This window comes from Eumetopias jubatus, unplaced genomic scaffold, assembly GCF_037043125.1.
Source record: "Eumetopias jubatus isolate StellerSeaLion01/CBP00866 unplaced genomic scaffold, mEumJub1_p1.0 scaffold_5, whole genome shotgun sequence".
NCBI classification, from domain to species: Eukaryota; Metazoa; Chordata; class Mammalia; order Carnivora; family Otariidae; genus Eumetopias; species Eumetopias jubatus.
The window spans coordinates 40,028,085-40,046,515 of NW_028274811.1; the positions used below are offsets into that span (position 1 = coordinate 40,028,085).

Sequence of the window (18,431 nt, forward strand, 5' to 3'; positions counted from 1 at the left end):
TCATGATTTCCTGTTTTCTTTGCTGTTACCATTCATACATCTGTCACACATCTTTTTTTAAATAATTTTTTAAAAAAATTATGTTAAGTAGGCTCCAACGCCCAACATGGGGCTCAAACTCACGACCCTGAGAGCAAGAGTGGCACGCCCTACTAACTGAACCAGCCTGGCACCTAGATGCGACTTTTCAGTTGCTACATGGTTGGGATCAAAATAACATCCAGTGACTGAAAAACAAAAGTGATGAATAAACTCCCCTTTTCCAATTCCCAGTTTCTCTACTTTTTACAAACATAAAAAATTGAGTATCTGCCTACCTTGACACCTTCTTTCATACAGTAGATCTGTAGAGCACTCACACCATCAGAGAATGGGTGAATTTGTAGATTAAATGGAGGGGATCGTCTCTCTCTTTCCTTGAAATACAGTGAAGAATATATGGGAATTAAAAAAAAAAGCAACAACTGATTAAACACTAAACCAGTTGTCTGTGCTCTCTCTTTATGCTATTGCAGTAGTTTATCAATGTCATGTGGCAAAAAAAAAAATCAAACTCAAGATGTTCATGCTTAAATTTAATGGAAAAGAACTGACTGATCAACTAAGAGGTATGGTAGAAGATTTATAGATGGTGTCATTCAGTCTTGCAAATTTTTTGGTCAGAGAAATGTCGGAAGTGAAGTTCCCATTTAAACTATATGAATATTTAGAGCTTTCAGGTGTCACAGAGAATGGTCTTTTGACCATGAAGTTTTATGGCTGCTAACGGCCTTTTGCATATTCAATCCAGTCAAGTTTTATGATGAAGATACATGAGCTACTAAAGAGGACTTCGCTCTTCCTCACTGAGGAACACCAACTGCTAACTCTATCCAGATCTAATTTGAAAAAAACCTCAAAAAGAAACTCCTGGCAAAATAACAGAGCTATCACATGGGAAATTTTCTCATCTTTCGTATCCACATACATCCAGTCAGATTCTAAGCCAGATTCTTTTTTTAAAAAAATATTTGAGTAATCTCTACCCCCAATGTGGGGCTAGAACTCATGATCCACCGATCAAGAGTTGTACACTCTTCTGACTGAGACACCCGCGTGCCCCAAAGAACTCAGGCTTTTTCATTTTTATTTTTTTTAGAGAGGGAAAGGGGGTGGGGCAGAGAGAGAGAATCTTAAGCAGCCTCCACCCCCAGTGTGAAGCCCAACATGGGGCTCGATGTCAAACCTGAGATCATGACCTGAGCTGAAATCAAGAGTCGGACTCTTAACTGACTGAGCCATCAGGCACCCCTGTTTTTTTTTAATTATTTTTTTAAGTAATCTCTACACCCAACATGGGGCTTAGACGCATGACCCTGAGATCAAGAGTCACATGCTCTACTGACCGAGCCAGCCAGGTGCCCCCCAGGCCAGATTCTGTGTGATACAATTAAAATCTTATTTGACTGATATGTTTTACTTAAAAAAAAAAAAAAAGAGTGAAATTTGGTCAGGTTAACCAAGGTATTTCCTAAAACAAGTTACCTTGCTTCTTAGCCTTTTGCATAAGTGCACTATAGATTAAAAAAGTTTACTCATGAATTCAAGTGTATAACAAAATATTTTTGTATATAGCACAATCTGAAATATAATTCTTGAGGTAACATTTTTATGAGTCAGAATTCAATGAAGGATGGAAATGATTATTTTAAAGCTATGAAATATTGATGAAGTTTGAAATCTATTATGTAAATTATTTAAAAATTATTCATTCTTGTTCTTAAAGGCAATGGTGACGAAAAGTACAGTATCTGAGCAGACAATTCTTTTTTTTTTTTTTTCCTGAGCAGACAATTCTGACTTGCATCAGTGCTTTATCACTTACAGTCCCAGGTATTGGGCAAGGTATTCAAGTTCAGTGGCCTCATCTCTAAAATCTCGATTAGGGTTGTGAGGGTGAATGAGAGTGGGCATCTGAAATGCTTAATTTAGCACCTCACACATAGGATGTGTTCAGTGCAAGTTAATTGTTACAATTATTTTTATTATCATTATTATCATCATTTCCTTACTTCTAGCTCTAGGTTTCGAAACTCCAGCAGCTCATTCTGGTCTCGGGCATCCTGTAGTTCCTGTTGTAACCGGTGATTTTCTGCCTCCTGTTTTTCTATCTAATAAAGTAAATCCTCAAGTTAGGTGAACATTGCAGAAACCGTCTACAATTTAGCAAAGCAAGCATGGAGAGCACTCATTTAGTTGGTGAATAAATCATCCAGACCATGAGAAAAAAAATCCCAAGTAGATGTGAATAAAATAAGCCTTAGGCTTTCCTTCTAGTTATCCTTGGGTTGACTTTTTTGTGTCACAGAGGAAAATGCTATAAGACACCTGCATTCATTGAGATAACATCTGGGGACCCTCTGAGTAGTGAATCTGAGAGTACTGTGGGTCAGGGACGGTGTCCTGGCACTGCCTTTAATGGTGTACATAGTGGAGACCGACACCTCTTGTTTCCGGAGTTACAAATGGTCAGAAAAATTTTATATAAATAGCTCTGATCATATACAAAACTTTACTGCGTTCCAGTTAACCACGGAATAAAGCCAAACTTGTCAATATGGAATTCAAAAACCTTCATACTCTGGTCAGCACCTAGCTCTCTGGCCTTAAATATTCTCATGGTCATCTCTGCACACACACACACTCACATGTGATCATACGCACCCAAGAAGCTAGAACGCCCCTTTTACCCTGTGGACTGACTGCCAGGAGCTGTGTCTTTGTTCATCTTTCTGCCTAAAAGGGGCTCCCTCCATTTCCTTTTCTGTGTGAGGAACTGCTACGCTTCCTTGAACACAGAACTCTAACATTCCCTACCAAAAGAGGCTTCCTTTGTCCACCCATTTAGAAGTGACACCTTTTCCCTCTATTTTCCTGTAAGATTTCTCCTATAACCTGATGAAGCGTGGAATTAAGTTAGTTGTATAAAACATGCCTCACCCTATAAGACAGGCCCAGGTCTACAAGGGATCAAAACATTTTCATGATCTGTAATAGGTTTGGGGCTGCCTTGGGATTTTAGCTGTGTGGGTGGGCCTTACACACAGGAACTATTTAAAATCTTGAATTTAGAAACAAAAACCCAGGGGCTTTTTATCATTGGATGAATCTTACTTTCCCAAGTATACCCACTTGAAGTAGGATGTTTAGCTTTATTGTCACTGTGGTTTTCTTTTAATCATAGAAGCTTGAGGCCCTTAATTCCCCATTTATCCCAAAGAAGTCAAGACTGAAAGAAATCAGACAGAAGATGTAATGGGAATTAGTTTTTAGGTGTAAAGAAATGTAATAACACTTAATACTGGGCATCTCTAAGACTACTAAAAACCTCTTTTTCTCATAGCCTCAAGATATAGAAAAATTATAGGAAAATAAAGATGGGGAAATAGTGAAATATTAGTGACACTAATCAATGCAGTCAAGTTTTTTTTACACTTAGATTTAGATTTACGTTCAGATATTGTGGTCACGCGAACTTTCAAAAGTTTTAAGAAACTGACTTAGATCCCAAAGAGATTCTACCTAGAATCTTGAATCTGGATCCGAGATGGGATATTTGGGGAGATTTCTGGTTCTGGCAGTTAACACTGGCAATTAGGTCAGTGGCTCACAGGTTGCAATCCACAGACCAGGACTAATGTGTGATGAAGTTTCTTTATAGGGACCCCCCTACCCCCACCTCTCTGAGAGTGCCAGGTCTCAATCCTGGAATACCCCCGTCCCCCCGCCCTCTATACATGTGCACTGTCTCTTGTCATTCAGAAAGTGAGGTAGGCTAAGGACTCTGTTGGACCAGAGGGGAGGGAGGATAAAGCATCTTCGTTCCCTTCTCCTGCTTCCAAGAGTGCTGTGGTTAATTTTTGACTTGCCCAGGCTACTGAACATTGGTAGAAATAATCCTAAAATAATTCCTACATAACAACTGGATGAACCTACAGAATTACTTTGCTTATTCAAATGGGCTTTCAAAGTCTGTTTTTTTCCCAAGCATGATTTATTTTGTAATCTTTTCACTAGATTTATGGAAGGTAAACACTAAAGACAAAACCACCTTAAACTTAAAATGACCTCTGTTGTATTTCATTGCCCCAATCAAAACCCTATGTTCAGATAACCAAATTAATTGTATCTATTGAGCCTACACCATGCTTTTGCTTTCTTGATTTGTTGAGCAACCTCCGGGACACGCTGTTTTGTGCCTTGGATGCATCTTTTAAAATGTTCTCCCATTTAAAAAAAAAAGTACACATATATCTGTATCTGTAACTATGTCTGTATCTGTATCTGTATCTATGTCTGTATCTGTATCTGTATCTATGTCTGTATCTGTATCTGTATCTGTATCTATGTCTGTATCTGTATCTGTATCTATGTCTGTATCTGTATCTGTATCTGTATCTATGTCTGTATCTGTATCTGTATCTATGTCTGTATCTGTATCTGTATCTATGTCTGTATCTGTATCTGTATCTGTATCTATGTCTGTATCTGTATCTGTATCTATGTCTGTATCTGTATCTGTATCTGTATCTATGTCTGTATCTGTATCTGTATCTGTATATAAATAGCCAAGATTAGCAAAACGATTAAAAGTGACAGTCTATGCTGGGTTGCAGCGTGGTCTTGGAGTCGTAGTCTGTCACTGCCTTGCACAAAATAACAAGTCCTATTCGTAGCGTGCTTTTTGTAGATGGCCAACCACATAGGATGTGTGCACGTGTAGGTGTGTGTATATATATATATGTGTACAGGACACGGACAGTATATATATATATATACGGTAAGCAAACCAATAGGCGTCAGGGATCACAACCTCTCGAGTCGGCACAACACCAGCACAGAGCCATGCACACGGGCCACTAACTGATGGTGATGGCGGTGACAGGGATGCAGTCGAGCACGCAGCAGGGGAGAGCACAGAGCCAGAAAAGCCTCCCCTTCCCCGAGCCCCTGTGCCACTCCTGAGGGGACCCCCTGCTGCTCCTGGATCTCTCATCATTATCTCCTCTGCCCCACTAGGGTGTTGCGCCCAACATACCTTTTCTAAAAGCTCCTGGTTTCTCTTAATGAAAAGTTGTTTATCTTCTACCCAGTGTGAGTCCTGTTTGACAAAGAATATTGCGCAGTCAGCATTTCAGAGTGGCACGGGAGAGCCTGTGTCGAAAAACCACTTGGCCAGAGCTGTCTCCTCTCACCCAGTTTGTTGGCCGGCCGATGGCTGCTAAATGACACCCACCCCTTGTTATCAGCTCCTTCAAAAGACATCGGGGCCAAAGTTGCCAGGAAAATTTCACCCCCTTCTCATCGACACTCACTAAACTCTAACTTTTTCAGTCTGAATAATCCAGGACCAGCCTTCCGGGGACTCAGAAGTGACCACACAGGCAAAAAGTGAAAAGGGTCAGAATGCACACAGGCTAGATACATATGGATGGAAAACATTAAAATGCAGAACCATAAATGTAGCATAGAGGCAAAGAATGCAGCTTGAGGGGCGGGTCTTTGTCTCAGCAGCTTGTGACCACTCTAGGCTATTTGTATGGGGTTCCTCTTCATCTGCCATTCTCTCTCTTGCCCAACCTCATTCGTGTTGTAGCGGGGGGTTCACGCTCTGGCCAGAAAAACACCAGGGACAGAAACATCGAGTTGAACATTCTGACAGAGTTTGAGAAAGGTCACTGTGGAGAGCCAAGCTGTGTCCTGGGTGCGGCCCATGCACAGGGGTTGGAGGACAGGTCGGACGGGATTGTGTGCAACTGCAGAAGAGCCGGCAACCTGATGCCTACCTGCCCTTTCTGAGCCAGAGTCGCTTCCAGATCTTCAATTTTGGCTTTATACCTTAGCACCTCTGCTTGGAGCTGTTCTTGAGCCTAGTGAAATCAAAATTCCAGAACTCAGTAAGTAAAATGGTAACTCAGTATTTTTCCTCCCCTTATGTTCCTTGATCAGAACTCAACAAGGGAGAAAAAAAATTTTTTTTTTCTATGATCAAAGAACCTTTTAAAACTCTTTTTAGGATCGAAATTCTTGCCTAAAACTTTCCATGGTTCCTTTTACCATCAGGTTAAAATTCAAAGTCTTTAGGTGAGATGTGAGAACTCCCATTATATTTGCAAGCTTTTCCCCACTACTCATCAACAAAGTTCACCCCGATCTGCTGGTGATCTCCTTATTTCTAAATATGCCTTGTAACCCTCCACTTCTCTCTTATTTGAATAAATTCCTCTTCTGGAAATCCTTCTCCCATTTTGCCTCTCCCAAAACTTGCCATTCTTTCAGAGCCAACTTTGCCCTAAATCTAAATCTAGATCCAGATGTATGTATGTATGAATGATGTGTATGTGTGGGGGGGGGGTGAGTGTGCATATCAGCATTTTTGGACAGTGATCTTCTATGGAGCAACCTTACTTCATTTGTTTTCAGATTCTCTTGTATTCTCCCTACATAGGACCTTATTTTCTGTGAAAAATTAGTGGATTTTTTGCTTTTTGCCCATACACATATTTTTTACTTATCTTAAGATCTCGATAGGTTCTTTAGTGTAATGTGGAGTAAAGTCAGCAATGGCAGGTATCGTTTTTTTTTCTTCTTCTTTCCTTCCTTCCTTCCTTTTTCTTTTTTTAGAGGGAGAGAGGGCGGGGAGGGGCAGAGGGAGGGGGAGAGAGAGAACCTCAAACAGACTCCCTACTGAGGAGCCCGATGCTCAATTTCACAACCCTGACAACATGACCTGAGCCGAAATCAAGAGTTGGATGCTTAACTGACTGAGCCACCCAGGCACCCCCCCACCCCAGTTCTTCTTTTCTTAAAAGTAATCTCCACACCCAACGTGGGGCTCGAACTCATAACCCTGAGATCAAGAATTGCATGCTCTGACTGAGCCAGCCAGGTGCTCCTCCTTTTCTTATTCTTCATTGGGAGGAGAATATGTCTTTGGACTGTTGAAGATTATATTTACCTTTAGTAGATTAAAAAAAAAAAACCCAAGCTTAATTTCACTAAGAATTATTTCAACTTTAAATGAGCATTGAGTACAATCTATTTTTTTCTTGTATCAAATCTTTTGTTTTCATGATACTCATTCATCTATATTATCTATTTTTGCATTTCTTTTTTTTAAAAATATTTTACTTATTTATTTAGAGAGATAGTGAGCATGCAAGCGAGAGTGGGTGAGGACAGAGGAAGAGAGAGAATCTCAAGCAGACTCAGTGCTGAGCGCAGAGCCCGATGCAGGGCTTGATCTCACGACCCTGAGATCATGACCTGAGCCGAAATGAGAGTTGGATGCTTAACCAACTGAACCACCCAGGCGCCCCTATTTTTGCATTTCTACTTTCTCTCAATTTACTCTATTGCCCTTTTTCTAACATCTTGATTAGTTTCAGACTATTTTGCTGAGAATGGTTAAGGTTTTTTGACTTTTGTAGCCAGAGATAACGCTAAGCCTTTATTTAGAGGTGAGGGTGAAATGAGAGAGAGAACTGGTTTCTACAACATCACCTCTTCAAAAAACAAGATGTATACCATTATCTTAATTAACCAATCCTATGTTTCATGAGAATGCTTAGTACATGCTAATCATGAAAACCACAACTATGACGTATTAAGGCATAAACATGAAGGGACACACATATATCCATTTCTAGTGACTGCCTGCCTATCTATTCCAAATCACAGTGGTTTTTTTTTTAAAAATGTTTATTCATTTATGTATAAACATGTGCATGTATGCATGTATGTTACAATTTAAAAATACACAACTATAATATCTGTCCTGTCCCACTGTTAAACAACTAAAAATATTCCTATGACACTGCTCAGCATACTACAGACCCTCTAAACTGGAAGTAGGATAAAATCACTGGGTGGGCACACTCCTTTGTGCCCCATGTAAATTAATCTATGAGGCAGTTATGGCACGGTGGTTAGGGCTGTGAACTCAGAAACACTAGGTTCGTATCCTAGCTTTCATCTAACTGAGGTATATATCCCGGTTTCAACCTAGCCAAACTACATTTAACTCCTACAAAGCTATTATCTCTCCTATAAAAAGGACATAGCTAAGAATAGCATCTAACTCATAGGGTTGTTTTAGGATTGCATGAGATGATGTATGTAAAGCACTTACAACGATGTCTGCAACACAGCAAGGACTCACTAAATTTTAAGTATTAGTCTTGTGTGTGTGTGGGCTTTTATTTTTTAAATGAGCTTATGAGAGGCAATTGTGATGTAATGGAAAGAACATGTGACCCGGTAAGATTTTAGGTGGAATCTAAGTTTTCCATGAATTAGCTATGTGATCTTGGGCAATTCAATTAACCTCTCAGAGCCTTGAACTCTTTTATAAAATACCTGCCTTAGGGTGCTGCATAAAAATTAAATGAGATATTGTCAGTGAAAATTCTTTGGAAGCTGTCAATGTAACGTTGTGCACTTATTAACTAAGAAAAGAAAGTGGCTAGCCACAAAAGTATTTTCTCCAAGCAAGAAGCTAAAAAAAGTGGATTATCAAGATTCAATATTGTCTAGCTTTGAAAAATATAAGTTTTCAAATAGCCAGAATAAGAACTACTATCTTTAAAGGAACAAAAACATCGATCTAAGTTGGTTCTAATGTCTCTAGATCCAACGTTTGTTGACATAAAAGATAAAACAGTTCAAAAGCCACAGTGGAGAGAAGGATAGAGGGGAAGCTATCCTACTGCTATTTTATGTCCATGGTACTTTTATGTTGTGACTGCTGCAGGCCAATTCAGAGCACTCTCCCCAGACGTGTACTGACCTTGGCTTCCCTTTCAGCATCGATGATACCTCCAGTCTGCTCCTGCAGGAGGGCATATGCTCTTTGGAGGGCCTGATATTCTTTTGTTAATTGTCGAAATCGTAGCTCAGATTCTTCAGCTGCTAAACTCTTGAGGTTACAAAAAAGGCCAAAAAATAATTAGGTTATGTTCGGATCCTGTGTTCAACGTGAAATACTAACGTTTGTTCACTTTATAAAGAGAAGTAAATATTTGTTTGATAATGAACTGGGAGTGATTTTATTCTTTTTGTGGGGAGAGGGGGAGAGGGAGAGGGAGAGAGAGAATCCCAAGCAGACTCCATGCCCAGTGCAGAGTCTGAGATGGGGCTTGATCTCACGACCCTGAGATCAGGACCTGAGCCGAAATCAAGAGGCAGATACTTAACCAACTGAGCCACCGAGGCACCCCATGATTTTATTCTTAATTTTAAAGTATGTACATAGACACAAATACTGTAGTACTTTCAAGATGGACATTGCAGAAATACTTAATGTTTGTTAATAAGAGACATTTGCTTATTTATACATTTCTGATGATTGCTCTTTTGGCTTAGATTACAGTCAATTTTGGATCCAGATGAGAACTTACACCTAGCTTTTGGATTCAGATGGGAGGAAATGATAGTTTTATTCTCAATTCTTTTCAATACATCCATATGCAACAATTTCTTCCAGAGATAAACTATAAAAATATAGTTTTACAACTTTAGGTCTCAAACTTCAGAGCATAATATAATCATCACCAGGGAGCTTTGTGAAAAATGCAGATTTGGGGGTTTTACCCGCAAGATCCTGACTCAGGAGTTGTGTAGTAGAGTCCAGGAATTTTTAATGTGGTTGAACCCCCCTAGATGACTCTGACAATGGTAGTGTACAGAGCACACTTTGCTAAACCCTGTCCTCAACTGTATCTAGAAGCTTGTTCTTCTAAGCTTGTTCCTTGGTTCCCACCTTCCCTAGATGAAGAATTGGAGAGAGTGACTTTTAGTTTGAAAAAAGTCTTCAAGTTACAAAACAGGATTTTAGACAAGTTATTAAAAGGGTTACATGACACCAGTGAAGCTGTTTTCCAAGAGGTAAACAAAGTCAAAATGGATCACTATTATGTGATCATTTTGGGCAGTTCAGAAAGGATATAAGAAGTGCAATGCTTTCTCTCCACTTTCAAGCAAAGGTTTGGTGACAATATCACAAAAGACTAGAGAACTGGAAAAGCTTACTTCGTCCAAGTCATCATCAGGAGTAGCTGGTGTTCGGTCTGTTCTAAATGAGGCCATGGATGATGTCTCTGAATCCATGGAGTCCTCATCATAACCAATGAATGGGTCCAAAACAGGCCTCTAGGGGTGGGAAAGTACATATTTACTGACACAGCTAGGAGTGGGGAAAGTCAACATATTACCAAGACACCATCAACTGGCATATGTGCAAATGGACACAGAAGACAGGGGTCCTTTAGTGCTTCTTGGAGGAAATAAAAACTTGGGGCATGAACACAACAATTCCAATAAAAGTGTGTCCCACTTTGTTTCACTTCTGATGTTGTTGAGGAATATTCACGAACATTTGGCTCTCTTCATAGAAACAATGGAGCCTCTTTTATATTACATTTTATACCATGATGAGTTTATGTGATTTACTCTTTCCAGTATTTAAAATATAATCAAGACAGACTTAAAGTCCAGGCACCTATCTGGGATTATCAAATTGTAAGTCTTATCCTCCAATCCCATATCCAATTCAAATAATGTACTTGATAAAAACAAAATCAAACAAATAGACAAATTAACAAAACTTCATGGATTATAAGAGGCTATACAGATATGGGTGGACTGAGAGTACCATTATTAATAATCATTATCAGTAATAGTATCCAAGTGAATAATGGAATAATAAAAGCAAACTACTACCAATAATACTGTCCAGGAGAATAATAAAAATACACGAATAATTATAGGGTGGGTATGAGACACTAATATTAATATTGTTCACTGGGAGGCATTAAATCATGTGTATCTCTTGCATGTTCTTAGAGTTTGACTCTCCAGCTTGTCAGATAATGCTTTCCACCTCAAACCTAGTGCCTATTCACACAGATAAAGTCATATTAAAGCAAACCTTAAAGGTTAAAATCCATAACACAATCATTTTTGGACTTCTAAGAACTACCAAGAGAAGAGATTTTCTTCTAGCAAATAAAGCCCATGGTTTGCTGCAGTTTAGGAACATCTGATTTATCACATCTTTGCAGGAAGATTCCTTGGCAAGCCTCATTTCTCTCACAGGGTTTGTGGCAAAAGCCTGATAACCTAGTTTTCCCATTACCTTAATTGGCTTGGAACTTCTTCTGTGTTTTCTCCTACGGATGAGCTTTTCTCGGTCCTGGAAAACAGACGAAGAACTTTTCAGATGTTGAGTTGGTACATGTTTCCCTCTAGGTTTTGTGTGTGTGTGTGTGTGTGTGTGTGTTTCTCAATGACAGAGTTGGTTTTCCCCCAAGGCATTACGTATTTCTATTTAAAATAAGATTGTGTTTTGTAATTTTGGCAATTTTTAGGTTTGCTACTAACATATCTTTTTAAAGATTTTATTTATTTATTTATTTATTTATTTATTTATTTATTTATTTATTAGAGAGAGAGAGAGAGCATGAGCGGGGGGAGGAGCAGAAGGGGAGGAAGACGGAGGGGAAAGAATCTCAAACAGACTTCACACTGGGTGTGCGGGGCTTGATCTCATGACGCCGAGATCATGAACGGAGCGGAAACCAAGAGTTGGACGCTTAACCAATTGAGCCACCCAGGTGCCCTGCTACTTACATATTTTTAAAGTAAAAATACACTACAACTTTTCCTGATAATCTATGTGGATCTGAGAGCCTCCCAATCAGGAAGTACACTGTCTTCCTCATCAGAATCCTTTATTATACTTGAAGATCAAATAGCTCTGAAAATACTCATATTTTCCCAAAGCACAATTTTTCAGTTTTCTCAAACCCAAAATTACTTTACATTTAAGTATTGAAAAAATACTACTTCGCATAAACCTTATTCTTTTCATTTAATCACTTGAAAGTCATAGCAAGCTGTCTTCTGACTATTCTTAGACCCTTGTTCTCACCTGCAGACTCTGAAGGTGGGAACAGAGTGTCTACTGGGTTGGAATCATCTATTGGGCTTTTTTTGGGGGGAGGGGGATCAATTTCTTGTTTAATTTTTTTGTGGATGGAGATATCCTGGGAATTTGGTGTTCATCCACTAAGTACTCCACGTATTTACTGTACAAATTCAAAGGTAGATTAAATAAGTGGCACTTAGTTTCCCTGAATCTGGATGGTATGTCTCAACATGTCAAATTCTTATAAGAAACTTTTGTCTTAAGTTCAGATACTCAAAGTCAAGAAAAGTCTTGGCCGAGTGAATCTGGGATTTACTAGTAATTAAGGTTGTGGACCTGAAGTCAGAGGCACACTGCATCAGAAGGCCACGTTTAATAAGTTGTCTGGTTTATGCCAGTGATGTTAACCTTTAGGTTACTCACCTTGTAAAATATTTTGATCATACAACCTCAATATATCTGAAACTTTGAAAATTTATACTTAGATTACCCTCCTAATACAGTATATGCATTATAACATATACTCAACGTAGACAATTTTAAAAGGATAAACCACAAATAGTTATAACCAGACGTTATCATCTTTTCTCCCCTCAACAGCACTAAATCATCTTGCTCACCCTTCTCTGGAGACACTTGCCTAACCCCCCACCCTCCACCCCTCACATTGCTAGTTCCTCAACTCTCCAGCCCTTGGCTTGCTCCTGAAGTGAGAGCGACCAGAGATAACAATCATGGAATAAAGACAATGAGGCAAAGAGGAAACCCAAAGGCATCTGAAGGTCTTAGGCCACTGCTGTTGGTAAAACAGGCCTTGGCCAGATGCAAATGGAAGTAATAACTGCTCTAAGGCCCTGAGGTCATGGTCAGAAGATCGGGACTGAAATTTCCACTCTGTCATGTAATTACGATGTCGCTGTTCATTCAACAAATATTTATTAAGCTGTACTATGTGCTAGATACTGAATTAAATGTTGGGAAATAAGAGGCATATGGTCTTGTTATTGTTGGCCAAAAATTTTATCTGTGGGCCTCAGAATCTTGATACTGGAAGGCAATTATAAGGTACACCCACACTATCTACCTACTCACATAATGATGCATTTGGAAGTTCTTTTAGGGTGCTTTGCAGCCACTATTTGTGTTATCAAAATAGTTAAGAGGATTCTAATTGAAAATGTATAAAACAGTTTAATGTGAAGTATTTTTGGAATAAAGTCTTCAACTTACTTATATATTGAATATATAAACTCGGGCTTTTGGGGCTATCTGAAATTATTAAGTGCTTCCAGTGCATGTTGACTTCTCGGCGACTTGCCCTTGGGAACAGCTTAGGGTTTATAGATTGATCAAGACCTACCCTTGTGAGCTCATCAATAATGTTCTGCTGCTCAATGACTTGAAGTTTTAAAAACTCTGTCTCTTGTTCTTCATTAGCTTGATCGAGGTCATTCAGAGATTTTAATTTCTTTAAGGGTGGGTGGGATGTTATTTTTTCTCTCTGCATTGGAAAAGAAGAAAGTATAGGTAGAGATTTTAAAAATCCTAAACTTTAGCAGTTCACATAAAATATCTGTAGAAACTTTATGAGGCTCCAACTAAATCTGAAAATTGCTCAGCTTCATAGATGCACCAACCAAAACCCTCAAGTTTATTTTATTTTCTACAAGTCAAAATCACTGGGGATGTCTGAAGATCTCAACAGCTGTGTTTTAAGTCTGTTAAGGAGTGCATGAGCTTATCACTGTCCGTACGTAATACAAGTGGTGGCATCTATTTCTCAACTATTATGCAATGTCTCAGAAGGTAAGAGGTACCCATTGTACAGTTCTATAAAGAGCATGTTAGGGAAATTCTTGGAAGGAAGTTTCTGGGGCTGAGTTTGCTTCTCTACTGGGGAGATTTTGGAAAGTGTGCAGATTCCTGGAAGCACTCCTACCATTCTGCAAATTTAGAAACCCCTTAAAATTCAGAGCCAGCAACTTTCTCTTGCTTTCTTCCTTTAAGATTCCTTGCTTCCACAGGGAAAAAACCCCAACTTTCATGAATAGCACTGTATTTTAAAAATGACCTGAGAAAGAGTAGTAAGTCAGGTTAATGGAGTGATCTAAGGACGGAAGCTGCAGCTTTGCAGAGTCTGTGATACACACCATTTCCGAATTTTCCTTGGTAACAGCTTTTAGCTTCTCTTCCATGCGCTGCAAAGACACCATCAGCTCATCATTCCTCTTGGTGAGGCACTTGTTCCTTTCCAGAAGAGGTTTACATTGTTTCTCAGTTTCCCGCACCCGTTTTAACTGGGAAGACAGAAGTTACAATTTGTCTCTTGTGCTGGAGTGGATGTGGGAGCAGAGGGAGTGAACGGGCAGGGGTGAAACCCATCCGGGGCCGCTTTGGTCGGCCTCACTGTGTGTCCCGGAACTGACCATGTCCATCCTTCATTGAACGGCCAACTGCTTTGTTTTCAGTTTCCTCGAACGGTTTGTCATCATCATAGTATTCACAACTCTGTATCAAGTATTACCTTCTAGGAGGTGCTGCCAAGGTTCTGCTTTTGGCAATGCTCAGGAAGAGCGATTGCACGCCTTGCTTGCCCCTTGATTTCCTCCAGCCCGGGTACCCTGCTACACTCAGCCCCAACCTCATGCTGCTCATACCTCTCTCTGAGCCTGCAATGACCCCTCACTGGCTCAGAGAGATAAAGCAGCTCATATGAATCACCAGTCACTAAGGAGTGCAACCAGGACACAAACCCAAGCCCGATTGTCGCCAAAGCCTGTTCTTCCGTAAGAGATGTTGCTAAGATTCCTGAAACCACACTAAGACTGTTTATTTTTATTTATTCATTTTTTTACATTTATTTCTTAGTAGTCTCTACACCCAATATGGGGCTCAAACTCACAACCCTGAGATCAAGAGTCTCATGCTCTTCTGACTAAGCTAGCCAGGTGCCCCAAGGATGTTTATTTTTAAGAAAATGTTATTCAGAAAAAAAAAAACATACTCTCAAAACTCTATTGATATTTGTGTTTAAGAACATTTAATTCTCACCGAGCTTGGGAAAAGTATGATTATATTCTTACCTGCCCATAATTAAGAGTGACCATATTCTGGTTTGCTAGTTAGTCTAAGGCAGGGTTTCTCAACCCCAGCACTCTAGACATTTTGGGCTAGATATTTTTTGTCACGAGGAGATGTCCTGCATTGTAGAACGTTTAACAGCATCCCTGGCCCCTGCCCACTAGATGCTAGTAACACCCTCCCAGTTGTGACAATCAAAAACGTCTCCAGATACTGCCAAAATTGCTTCTAGCTGAGAACCACTGGTCTAATTTTATGAACGCTATCTTGGGGTAATTGTTAATAATCCCCCCCTTTACTCTCAAAATTCCCATTTGGATGACATATTTTATGGTCCCTCTAAACATAACGGATTTCCATGTTTAAGTTCCCATGCTTAGTTCCCATGTTAAAGTTCCCATTAGAAACATTATACTAATGTTTCTGAATGAGTATGTATTGGGGGAGGGGTATTGAAGCAAGGAAAGTGGTGGAGTCTATCAGAACCATCTGACAAGATAAAGTACTCACTCCTATTTTTGAGAATCTAACGCTTTAGGAAGTGCTGGGGTAGGAGACTTAGCTACCTATAAATATTTGAAACAGCTGCTTGTGGGATTCTAAAACAGTACGCCCCAACTGTATCCTAACTGCCATTTGAAAACTCATTTTATATCAAAGGCCAAAATTTTTCATAACCTCATTTCATCCTCAGATTTAAGTTTCAGTGTCTGAAGAAATCATATTAAATATGAAGCACATACAAGGACAAATACATTATTCCACTAGGTTCACTATTTTAAACTTTGTCTCTTTTCTGAAGGTCAATGACAAGGGTTTTAAACAGTTAAATTTACCTAGTAGATGCTCTTTATGGAAGATGCAGAAAAACCCAAGTAAAAGGAGCTATCAGTAATTCTACCATACCATACATCAGTAACCTTAGATGTAAAGTACCTAAAAAAAACTGTTCCTTTTAAAAGATATAGCTTAAGTATTATGAAAGAAGTGTGAAAGTCAATATAGATATTCATGAAACCACCAAAAGAAAAAATCTGACATAGTGTAACTAACATCAGACCAAGACTTTAAATCAAGAAGTATTATACTAAAGATAAAAAAATTCATGATGCAAACATTTAACAAATCTTATTTTATATGTACCTAGTAACATAACTTCAAACATATATAAAGCAAACTTGATAAAACTAAGAATAGATATGGACAAATCTGTTGGGAGAAGAAGCACACAAAAACAGTATAAAGATATAGGAGATTTCAAACAAGACTATTAATGAACCTGATTCAAAACACATGCAATGATTGCACAGCATACTTTCTTTTTATGAGAACATGGAATGTTTCTAAAATTGACAGTATGCTACCATCATAAAGTAAATTTCAACAAATTTTAAAGAATGAAATGATACAAAGTATTCCTGACTAATGTAACACTGTGTGTCAACTGTACTTCAACTTAAAAAAAAAAAGAAAGAATACGAAGTATATTCTCTGGCTATAATGGAATTAAGATAGAAATCAATAGGAGAGAGATAACTCAACAATCCCCAAATGTTTAGAAGTTAAGCCTTATGGTGCTAAGTAACCCATTGGTCAAAGAAGAAATCATATATAAGACAAGATTTTGATATAACAATACATTATGACATAAAAGAATGTATGGGATGAAGCTAGTCATGCTTAGAGACATTTATGACCTAAAATGTATATATTTGGAAAAAAACAAAATGCTGAAAATAACTTCTTTGTACCAAGAGCCACCATTAAGAATGTAAAATGTAAGGCACAGAGCAAGATTTTTTTTTTTAAGACTTATTTATTTGAGAGAGAGCATGTGCAAAAAAGCATGGGAAGGGCAGAGGGAGAAGGAGAGAGAGGATCCCGGACAGACTCCCTGCTGAGCGTGGAGCCTGACACAGGGCTCAATCTCATGACCCTGAGATCACGACCTGAGCCGAGACAAAGAGTCGGTCGCTTAACCAACTGTGCCACCCAGGTGTCCCCAGAGCAGGATATTTTAAATACAAATATCCAAAAATGATGCAAAGAATTCCTAATATTAATAAGAAAATAAAGGCAGCACAAAAGAAAATTTTACGAAAGACCTGTCTTTCGTAGGTCAGATCCCACAAGGACACCCAAAAGGCCAACAGATTTTTGATAATTCATTCAACCACATTATTAAGGAAAGTAAAAATCAAAATCCTACAATCAGAACATCGTTCACACCCACCACACTGACTAATATGATCAACGATCTGTGCATGTTGGCAAAGCTGTGGAGAAACTGCAAGTCTCCCATGTTGGCGGTGGGAATGCAATTGTTAGAACAACTGTGGAAACCCAGCAACCAGTACTGAGGCTGATCACACACACACCCTACGACCCAGTCATTCTGCTCCTTGGTATGTTCTCAGCAGAAATGAACACATTTTCTCACCAAAGACATGTAGCAGCACCACTAGCATTAAAACTGTTAAGAAACACTATAAATGCCCATTAACAATCGAAGAAGTATATTGTGGTGTATTAATTAACTAAAATAGAGTAAGAAAATGAAAGAATGATACATGTAATACAGTGAGTAACTTCCACAAATGTAATGCTGGGCAAAAAAGCCAGACACAGAAGAGTGATTACTATAGGATGCCATTTACAAAACATTTAAGAAATGGTGACACCGATCCACAGTGACAGAATTCAGTAGAGTGATTAACTCTAGAAGGATGTGACTGGCAGAGGTCCCGAGAGATGGAGGCTCTGAGGTGCTGCTAATCTTCCAGGTACTTATCTGGGTGGTGGTTATATGGTTGTATCACTTTGGGTGTATTTATTAAACTGGACTTTTATTATCTGTGCACTTGTATTTACTATGTCATACTTCTACAACATCATATATATTTTCTTAAATAAAATGCTTAACAAAATCACCAGATAAATAAATAATTCTGGGCAGAACTCACCAGTTCGTTTCGTTCATCTCCAAGCAGGGTGTTCCTGTCTTCTAATTTTCTTATAGTGGCATTCAATTCCGCTATTCTCTTCTGATTTCTTCTCAAATCCTAGGCAGGAAAATTAAAATGGGTATTTCTTCAATAACACTTTTCACAAAGTTTGGGAATTCTACTCATAAAAGTAAGAGGCTTGGTTCCTTTCATCTGGCTTATGAGGTGAGAGTAAAATGTTCTGTAATCAGAGAAGAGTAAATATTTACCCTCTTCTAACCCTTGATATTCACTGCTTGGGTTGAAGACCAGGCCTGGTTGAAACTGCAAATGAATTCCATGTGGCAGACACCCTCTGGAGCCCTGACTCTGGCGGGGGAGTGGTAGATGGCTGGATGAGCCTATCAAATCTGTGAGCTCTGAGACCAAGGTCATGTCGT

At 39.0% G+C, this 18,431-nt stretch overlaps 1 protein-coding gene across 1 annotated transcript in view; it reads right to left on the reverse strand.

Annotated features, from left to right (window-relative positions):
* Window positions 1-18,431, reverse strand: part of JAKMIP2 (janus kinase and microtubule interacting protein 2) — a 158,009-nt gene that overhangs the window by 31,078 nt on the left and 108,500 nt on the right. The window contains exons 5-14 of the mRNA XM_028119073.2: window positions 18,010-18,108; window positions 14,116-14,262; window positions 13,326-13,466; window positions 11,174-11,230; window positions 10,069-10,188; window positions 8,828-8,956; window positions 5,826-5,909; window positions 5,078-5,140; window positions 2,052-2,150; window positions 318-416 (exon numbers count right to left, since the gene is read on the reverse strand). Coding sequence (XP_027974874.1) covers window positions 318-416; window positions 2,052-2,150; window positions 5,078-5,140; window positions 5,826-5,909; window positions 8,828-8,956; window positions 10,069-10,188; window positions 11,174-11,230; window positions 13,326-13,466; window positions 14,116-14,262; window positions 18,010-18,108 — 1,038 coding nt within the window. The remainder of the gene's footprint in view (window positions 1-317; window positions 417-2,051; window positions 2,151-5,077; window positions 5,141-5,825; window positions 5,910-8,827; window positions 8,957-10,068; window positions 10,189-11,173; window positions 11,231-13,325; window positions 13,467-14,115; window positions 14,263-18,009; window positions 18,109-18,431) is intronic.